The following is a 10,087-nucleotide window of genomic DNA, read 5'->3' on the forward strand; positions in this document are numbered from 1 at the left end:
TTTAAAGCTCCCTGTCTAATAAGACTAAACTTGCTAGTGATCTGAGGAGCGTGAACAGAGGAAGCAGCCTGCTGTTCTGTCTGTACCTTTAGCCTTAGCTTTCAGCAGTGTGGCAGCCAGCCTCACTGACACTTCCTTGGAGGTTCCCAGCTCACTGAATAGCCTGTGTAGAATAAGCATGTTGGAGTGACACACCAGACACTCCAGCCTGTGTTCTTTGAGTTTGCCTTTGCATCACTGTTCCTCTGATGAAGGGGTGGCAGTTTGTTCACAGGTAGGCTGTGATATGTTGTTAACCAACTGTCTTGCCCACTAGAGGGTGCTGATGTCTTGAGAGAGGGAAAACTATAGCAAAAAGGAGAAGGGAATTTGGGAGGAAGCAAATACTGCAAACAGACTAATGAGATTCTTTCTCATATATATAGGAGCTGGAAAATGCAGAATTTATCCCCATGCCTGACAGCCCATCTCCTCTCAGTGCAGCGTTTTCAGAATCTGAGAAAGATACCCTGCCCTATGAAGAGCTGCAAGGACTCAAAGTGGCCTCTGAAGCTCCTTTGGAACACAAACCCCAAGTAGAAGCCTCGGTAACTGAGCTTTTTGCCTTTGAATCACAACTAGGTAAACAGTCACTGCAAGCTCTGCCTGGTTCTTCTGGCCTCGCTCTAGCTTTTGGGTTTCAGCTGCCCTGCATCAACTCATTATACTGTCTATTCAGCAGTACTTAAAGCCTCAACCCAAGACTAAACTGAGTTACCTCAGAAACGTATTTACCCTTCCACATTTCTGACAGGCTAACACCTTTCTAAAAGGATTGTCTTTTCCCTCTGCCTCAGAAATATCAAAATTCAAATTCAGTTTTTCATGACGCTAGCAGGGTGGGTTAGAGGCTCTAAATATAAGAAAGAAGTAATACTGGTACTCTAGTGAGGAAGCAACACATGTACAACCTAACCTTGGTAAAAATGACATTGTGGTAAATACCTCAATAAAACTATGAGCCAAGGTCATGAAACCTTTTCTATAAAAGGCTACATAATTATTTTAGACTTTTCCTATTAAAGGCCACATAGTAATTATTTTAGACCATTTTAAACAGAAATGTGTACAGCCTCTTTTGCAACTACTCGACTCTGACATTGTAGCACAAAAAGCAGCTTCGAGTAATACATAATGAATGGGCATCCTTGTGTTCCAATAAAATTGTATTTACAAAAACAGGCAGTGGGCCAGAATTGGCCCATGGGCTATTTGCTGAACCCTCCTATAAACAAAGTACAGTAGAAAAGAGAAAAATCCAGACTAGGATCATCAGAAAGCTTCCCAGAAGAGGTAATAATACCTTTGAAACTTCAAGGTGAATGTTTTAATTTCTCTGTCAGTTCACCTTCTTAAATTGTGTTGGTGGTCCTGTTTACTGACCACCTCTCAAATCTTTTCTAAAGTGTGATTCACTGCATATCATGAATATTGACCCTTTGGGTCTGTGATCTGAAAGACTTGTTCCAAACCAAATCCTGCTTTTCCCTGCTTCAGCATTTTAAACGAGAAGATACCAAGGTGCTTTAAAATTTTTCACAAACTCCTCCAAAATAGATGATTGGTCTCCCACCTTGGCCTAATGGGGACTGAGGCAGAGAGTTCACTTTCCATATTATGTCAGTGCCCATCGCTGTTATAATTCTAGCATTTCTGTTTCTCATATATTCATGTGTATATATGATTTATCTTGTTAATTTAAAAGTAAAATCTGATTGCACTTAGAGGAAGTTTGGATTGAGGAGCTATGACACCTGGGCAGAACCTCCTGCAATCTCCTTGTCTCTCTAGTCACCTCGGCTGAATCCTGCAGTAACCTGTGCTGAGAAGGGAACACCACTGACTCCTCCTGCGTGTGCGTGCAGCTCTCTGCAGGTGGAGGTTGAGAGATTGCAGGGTCTGGTGTTAAAGTGTCTGGCTGAACAACAGAAGCTACAGCAAGAAAACCTCCAGATTTTTACCCAACTGCAGAAGTTGAACAAGAAATTAGAAGGAGGGCAGCAGGTGAGAGCATTAAAAGAATAATCCAATTTCTAAGCCTGTTTTGAAGAATCACAGAAACAAGACACGAAGTACTGAAATAGACTTGTTCCTTTGCAGGTCTTTACTTTTTTTTTTTTGAGACAGAGTCTTGCTCTGTTGCCAGGCCAGAGTGCAGTGGCACAATCTTGGCTCACTGCAACCTCCACCTCCCGGATTCAAGCAATTCTCCTGCCTCAGCCTCCCGAGTAGCTGGGACTACAGGTGTGTGCCACCATGCCCGGCTAATTTTTGTATTTTTAGTAGAGACGGGGTTTCACCATGTTGGCCAGGATGGTCTCGATCACTTGACCTCGTGATCCCAAAGTGCTGGGATTATAGGCGTGAGCCACCGCACCTGGCCGATCCTTAGTTTTTAATGATACCATTTTTGTAATTATAATCCCAGAAGCCTTGGGCCTTGTTCAGGCACCTAGATTGAATCATTTTCATCACTTGCATAGCTTTTTCTTAGTGTATGTTTCTTCTTTTACGATACTTAATTACATACCTCTGAAAATACAGACATTCTCCTGAACAACCACAATACTATAACCACACCTAAAAAAATTAATACTATTGTCAATTCTCATCTAGTATCCAGCTGATACCCCAATTTTCCCAGTTTTCCCCACAAAAATGTCCTTTATAACCATTTTTTATCAGACTAGAATCCAGTCAAGAATCCCACATTATATTTATGTCTCTTATTTCTTTTCATCTAAAACAGTTCCCTCCACCACCATCACCTTTTTTAAATTATTTTATTTTTATTTTTATGTTTATTTTTTGAGACAGTCTCACCCTGTTGCCCAGGCTGGAGTGCAGTGGCGTGATCTCGGCTTACTGCAGCCTCCACCTCCTGGGTTCAAGCGATTCTTCTGCCTCAGCCTCCCGAGTAGCTGGGACTATAGACGCTCACCACCACACCCAACTAATTTTTGTATTTTTAGTAGAGACGGGATTTCACCCTATTGGCCAGGCTGGTGTCAAACTCCCGACCTCGTGATCTACCTGCCTCGGCCTCCCAGAGTGCTAGGATTACAGGTGTGAGCCACTGCGCCAGGCCTTATTTATGTATTTATTTTGAGACAGGGTCTTGCGTTGTCACCAAGGCTGGAGTGCAGTGGCACAAACATGGATGACTGCAGCCTTGACTTCCCAGGCTCAAGTGATTCACCTCAGCCCCCTGAGTAGCTGGAACTCCAGGCATGTTCCACCATGCTCTGCTTCACCTTTTTACAAAATACTTTTATGATATTGACTTGTTGAAGAAACCAGGGCAGTTGTTCAACAGAATGTCCCACATTCTAGATTTGTCTTGTTTTCTCAGGGTGTTGTCTAACTTGTTTTTCTGTCACCCTGTCTTTTCTGAAAACTGGAAGTTTAACCTAAGGCTTGATTAGATTCACATTAAACATTTTTAGTGAAAATACTTCAAAGGTGATGCTGCTTGCATTATTTTTTGAGAGCCATGCTATTATTTTATACAGAGAGAAGTAGAAGCAGAGAAATAGGGTTAGGCCCTTGGCTTTGCCATTTGCCAGCTGTAGGTGTTTGGGCTACTTTGTTTTCTCTGAGCCCTGGTTTCTCACCTGAAAGAAAATAATAGACACCTTGTATTGTACTTTGGAGGATTAAATGAACTAATGTTTATGAAATTACTTTAGAAAATAATATACAGGCTGAGCACGGTGGCTCACACCTGTAATCCCAGCACTTTGGGAGATTGCTTAAGCCCAGGAGTTCGGGACCAGCCTGGGCAACGTGGTGAAACCCCATCTCTGCCAAAAATAAAAACTAACTGGGCATGATGGCACACGCCTATAGTCCCAGTTATTCAGGAGGCTGAGGTGGGAGGATCACCTGAATCTGGGGAGGTCAAGGCTGCAGTGATCTGTGATCACACCACTGCACTTCGGCATAAGCAACAGAGCAAGACCCTGTCTCAAAAACACACACACACACACACACACACACACACACACACACACACACAAGGTAAGATTGGCAGCTATAGCAGGGAGAAGACTGTTTTCCCAGGACTTTTTCCATTTTAAAACTGAGAGTTCTGCATCCCAGGAAACCCCGCAGTCCTGGACAAACCTGGATAGTTGGTCACCCTACCTGCAGTAAATATAAAGGTATGGACTGTATCTAAAATAGTGCCATGAGCGTCTCACAAGATCGTGGCTACAAATCCTTAGAGGTTGGCATTGAAAATAATAGTACTGAACTACTGCTGTGACTAGGTGGCACTGTTGCTAATGTGGAATGTGTTTTATCTGGACAGGTGGGGATGCATTCCAAAGGAACTCAGACAGCAAAGGAAGAGATGGAAATGGATCCAAAGCCTGACTTAGATTCAGATTCCTGGTGCCTCCTGGGAACAGACTCCTGTCGACCCAGCCTCTAGTCTCCTGAGCCTATAGAGCCCCCAGGAAACTAGGACCCAAAGAACTTCACAGCACACTTACCAAATGCAGAGAGCAGCTTTCCTGGCTTTGTTCACTTGCAGAAAAGGAGCGCAAGGCAGAGGCTCTGAAGCACTTTCCTTGTACATTTGGAGAGTGGCATTGCCTTTTAGATAGGATCTAGGAGTGATTTTATTGTTTTGGAGAATGGAAGGGCCCTCATGGCCCTGGCTTTGTCATCAGTGACTGCCATAGCAACAGCAGCTCTGTACCTCATCTGTTGATCCCACCTTTGAAGAGGAGACACAGTGCTCACCTTCATTGCGCTGGTAGCAGCTTATATCCCATGTATCATTTTCACCATTGATTGGAAGCTGCCTTGGGAATCCAGTACCAGGCATTACCCCTCTGGGTGGGAGAGGGAAAAGTGTAAAGTTGGAGTGGGCTGGAGTCAGGTGTGGCCCGCCCAGTGTCCTCTGCAGAGTGGTGAAGTAATCTGAGCCCTCTCAGGAGCCCTGAGTCCAGGAAAATATGTCTGATGGAGTCAATCTAGGGCTTGTTTCGAGAAAGTTCAGTTACTCTGTGCAGCTAAATGCTTTAGGAGGAAAGGTAGGCTTAGGTTGCTTTTCCTCTGAGGGTTGATTGAAATTTCTTCAGTGAGGAGTAGAGAAAGGGCAGGACCCTCCTCATCACACAGCTGGTGTTTCAGGCTGTGACCAATGCAGGGTGGGATTTCCTAACTGGATGAGGGGATGAGGTGTCTCTGAGGGATGAGGTGTCTCAGAGAATTGAGTCCATGGGGCGGTCAGAATAGCCTTAAGAGAAAATCATGAAGGAGAAGAGGTCCTCCTCTAGCTGCCTCTAGTTGGTATCTTAGAGAGGGCTTAGAGGGCTCTCAGTCTTCTGCCCGTGAAAAGACTTCTTGAGCCTCTGCCTTCATGGCCCTTAGGGTTCTGATCTTGATATCAGCAGCCCCAACCACTTTCTTTCTGTATGTCTAGTCAGTATTTTTCCCCTTTTGGTGTTTTATGAAGCCATATGATAACAAATGAATCTGTATCATTTTTCCTACCTGAGTGGCCCAAAGCCAGCACCAAACCCTGGGAGTCCCTGAAGCCTAACAGAACAGGTAGAACTTGCAAAAGGTATTTGGCTGAGAGGTCACTTCTAATCCTGTACTCATTGTGTCTTTATAGATAGAAACAAGCTAGCTTTACCAAAGAGAAATAGTATCATAGAAGAACAAAATTCCATATAGAAAGTTCTAGGCAAGTATTTGATGGTTTCCTTAAGGATGTGAGCTTTGTGTTTCCACTTAGCCTTGTAAAATGTTCCTGTGGTATTTTGTGTCACACATCCTACCTTTGATGAGTCTCACATCCCACCTTCCTACAAACAGCTAAATTAATTTTGTTTCATTTTCCCCAGATCAAAATGTTTGATAATCTGTTCAACATTGTGGAGGGTCCTGTGCAATGGAAATTTTGCCATTTCTCCAAAACTGGTGGCATAAAGGCTGATGCTCGGGGAGAACCCCGTTGCTGCGGACAGGCAACTCTGTTCAATGGGATCTTCTTTGGTTTGATGTTCCCATTGTTTTCTCAGTTCTGGGAAGCCTAGTACATTAGTACTAATGTAATCACTGAAACCTTTTCTTGAAATAAGGGAAGCAGCCAAACTTTGATTAAAGTTGCAAGTTCTGGGGACTTGCGGGGGTTGCCATAAACTGTAACAGTGGGTTTTGGTTCAGCATGTAAATGCAACTTTGATTTTCTTAAGGACCGATTGGCCTGTCATGTCCCTGTATCCTCATGCTCATCATCTCAGCAGGCCTGAGAGGCCGAGTCAATTTGGGTGTTCATCATGAGGATTGCTTCTGCCGTGGAGCTGATGGACATGAGCATGTTGCTGAGAAGGTGGGGTGAAAGTGAGTGCCAGGGGTGGGTGAGTGCCCTGGTCTTGTTCATAGGGGAGCCTTTCCCTAGCAGTGGAACGCTGTGGTCATTTTCTCTAGCATATTCCCTTGGGAAGTCTAGATTTGCTATTAATCTGGCTGAGAATCTAAGTTCTGTGCCTTAGAGACAGTTTGCACTTTCCCATATTGTGCCTGGGACAGCCATATGATTTCTTTTTCCCACCAAACAAGTATGCAAACAGAAACCAGTTCAAAGGGGGATGGAGTAAAAGATGAGGCAGTAGAAATGCCTTTGAATGGTTTTCTGTAGCTAATTCTCTTTAAATTTTGTCCTGCTTTTTTTCTTTATGTAGTGCTAGGTGTTTTAAGTTTTCTAGTAGTATTGCTTTTGAGTTACAGTATAACCTGAGTTACTCCTCTGCTCTAACATTGTTGCAGAAGAACTAGTTTATTGTTAGCCAGGTTGCTTGAAAGGTTGAGAGTGGAGTGGTTTGGCATTTGTTTTAAATAAACATTTAAGCTCTTAATCAGTACTGTGCCTCAGTAAGCCTGTGCATGGACCTTAGTCTCTGGGGATAAAACATCCAGATTCTAGGCTTCCATGAATCTTTGATTCTGTGAGTCTTTATATAAATAATGTTCTTGGAACAGAAACAATGCAAGGGACATTTGCACAGAAATATTCTTTGCTTCTCTCCAGTTTCTTATTCTTGCCAGCAGAATCATTTCTGCTGCTACAGCTTTTTTCCCAAAAACGTCTAAAAGTGCCGAAAGTGCAGAGGGAGGGAAAAAATGAGCCACTAAAAGAAGGATGATCCTTTCTTGTACCTACCTCCTCAGTCTCAGTGGGGGCCTTTCCAAGTGATAATGCCAGTTTATGGTTTGTAAAACTTTTCCCTCAAAGAGACTGAACTGAATTTGGTCTCCCTGGCATAGCACAGCCAAGTTACAACTTCTCTTGGCTGAGCATTTCACTGAAGTTTAAAGCAAAAGTACACTAAAAATTTGCATTTCACTTGCCATATGTTCACAAACATTCATAATAGAACAATTCAGGGGCAAGAATGCATTTTAAATAAATTTGTTCAGATGAAATCCCTAAACCTCCAAAAAAGTATCCATGGTGGTCAGGGCAGAGTGGACTGTAATCAGGACTATAAAACATGTTCCTAACTGCTGCAAAGCCAAAAATCATTTATTGTTTCAGTGATCAACTGTGGAAATAAACATGCTGATCATTAAACCTCACAGAATCATGAACATTAGGGAGAAAAACTCCACTATGTCACATCTCTGTTACCTCCTATGTAGCTGTGGAGAGTGATAAATTGATAATGAAAGCAAACGTTGGCCAGAAGGTGCTGTGCTGCATTACATACATTGCTGTTAAGAAATACTGTCTCGGGCCGGATGCAGTGGCTCACGCCTGTAATCCCAGCACTTTGGGAGGCCGAGGCGGGCAGATCACGAGGTCAGGAGATCGAGACCATCCTGGCTAACACGGTGAAATCCCGTCTCTACTAAAAATACAAAAAAATTAGCTGGGCGTTGTGGTGGGTGCCTGTAGTCCCAGCTACTCGGGAGGCTGAGGCAGGAGAATGGCGTGAACCCAGGAGGCGGAGTTTGCAGTGAGCTGAGATTGCACCACCGCACTCCAGCCTGGGCAACAGAGTGAGACTCCATCTCAAAAAAAAAAAAAAAATACTGTCTTGGTAGGCCAGGCGCGGTGGCTCACGCCTGTCATCCCAGCACTTTGGGAGGCTGAGGCGGGCAGGTCGGGAGTTCAAGACCATCCTGGCTAACACAGTGAAACCCCGTCTCTACTAAAAATACAAAAAATTAGCCAGGCGTGGTGGTGGCCACCTGTAGTCCCAGCTACTCAGGAGGCCGAGGCAGGAGAATGGCATGAACCCGGGAGGCGGAGCTTGCAGTGGGCCAAGATCACTCCACTGCACTCCAGCCTGGGTGACAGAGCAAGACTCCGTCTCAAAAAAAAAAAAAAGAAATACTGTCTCGGCACATCTGCATACATTTTTAATGAAAAGAGTTTCCATGTGAGTTTCCCCATGAAATTTCTCCTGTGGTGTAACCTTATGAACTTTAGAATTTATAATGTTTACTTGCACTAAACATTTCTTGGATAAAGTTATATAAAATACGGACATTAAGAAGCAGCATGCATTTATTTACTGTCATCCTCTGAGCTATCCAGGAAGAAATTCAGATTTTTTTAAAAAAAGGTTCTTACCTCTTCCCAGAGACCAGATCAAGATAAATTTAACAGATGAAAGATATTTCTTTTTTTTTTTTCTTTTTTTTTTTTTTTGAGATGGAGTCTCACTAGGTCACCAGGCTGCAGTGCAGTGGCGCGATCTCAGCTCACTGCAACCTCTGCCTCCTGGGTTCAAGCAATTCTCCTGCCTCAGCCTCCTAAGTAGTTGGGACTACAGGCGTGTGCCACCACACCCAGCTAATTTTTGTATTTTTAGTAGAGACAGGGTTTCACCATGTTGGCCAGGATGGTCTCGATCTCTTGACTTTGTGATCCGCCCACCTCGGCCTCCCAAAGTGCTGGGATTACAGGCATGAGCCACCATGCTCGGCCTTGAAAGATATTTCTAATATAACCAAGGCCTAAACATGTAGAGATTAAAGGGAACACTAAGGTATTGACTATTGTTTTATTTCTTTAGCAAAATGAGAGCAAATAACGCTTCCTTTATAGAAAGCACTCCCCACGTATAACAACAATTTGTTCTCTCTGGAGGGCCCTGATCTATGACCTTACTAACATCCAGGGATCCCGAATCCAGATGCCTGTGGTACCATGCAGATAAGGTAAAGAAGTGAAGCAAGCCAGGTGAGAGTGCAGTGGTCTGGTGCTACCATTCCCATCTGTAGGAGCATCTGATTCTAAACCCCACCCAATTTGTGCCATGCGGGTTGCTGGCCCAGTGTTTCTAGAACTTCCAGTTTTTCAAGAGATGTTCCATATCCCAGTTTTTAAATGTCAGATCATAATTATGAATGCTAGGCCAGCCAAATAAAACATGTGTGGAGCAGAGCAATCCACATGTTGCCATTTTGTGACCTTGGCCACAGCTTATTCTTGCCATCTATTGCAATGTACTAGTTTATATTCCCACTTAAAGTGTACACTTCATTGAACTTGCCTAGGGAATGTACCTATTAGGTTAAATATCCATTATGTCTGTGTGAGGTTTCCTTAAGGGGCTAACCATAAAGCTTTATTATGTGATACCTCCTTTCCTTTGGAACAATTAAAAAGAGTGCAAAGAAATATGTGCTCCTATTTAAATATATAGGATTTTTTCCCAGCCTGTGTCCTGCAGCTTCACTGCTAAAGCCTTAACTCACATTTCAAATTGGTCTGATCTGTTAGCCCAATTTTTTTTTCCTTTTTTTTTTTTTTGAGATGGAGTCTCACTAGGACACCAGGCTGGAGTGCAGTGGAAATGGAGCAAGAGTGAGTGGCCATTTGTTACTTAGTAAAATAGGGTTTTGTTGTCTGTCTAGCCCTGTTGACTAGCTCAAATTGAGCAGTTTTTCTCCAGTATTTTAAACTAACAATTTGAGTAATACAGAACAGTAATCCTAGGATTTCTATCTGTTGTGCTAATTTCACTCCTATCTGAACTGATAATACTCTGGCAGACATTAACTTATCAGTTCTCTCATT

At 43.3% G+C, this 10,087-nt stretch overlaps 1 protein-coding gene across 4 annotated transcripts in view; it reads left to right on the forward strand.

Annotated features, from left to right (window-relative positions):
- The window catches only part of NEK9 (NIMA related kinase 9), a 45,663-nt gene extending 38,743 nt beyond the window's left edge, over nucleotides 1-6,920 (forward strand). For all 4 annotated transcript variants that reach the window (XM_032179810.2, XM_032179812.2, XM_032179811.2 and 1 more), the window contains 3 exons: nucleotides 426-587; nucleotides 1,831-2,043; nucleotides 4,352-6,920. In XM_032179810.2, coding sequence (XP_032035701.1) covers nucleotides 426-587; nucleotides 1,831-2,043; nucleotides 4,352-4,474 — 498 coding nt within the window. In that variant the 3' untranslated portion in view covers nucleotides 4,475-6,920. The remainder of the gene's footprint in view (nucleotides 1-425; nucleotides 588-1,830; nucleotides 2,044-4,351) is intronic.
- The last annotated feature ends 3,167 nt before the right edge of the window (nucleotides 6,921-10,087 follow it).

The sequence above is a fragment of the Hylobates moloch genome, unplaced genomic scaffold (assembly GCF_009828535.3).
Source record: "Hylobates moloch isolate HMO894 unplaced genomic scaffold, HMol_V3 SCAFFOLD_16, whole genome shotgun sequence".
Classification (NCBI taxonomy): domain Eukaryota; kingdom Metazoa; phylum Chordata; class Mammalia; order Primates; family Hylobatidae; genus Hylobates; species Hylobates moloch.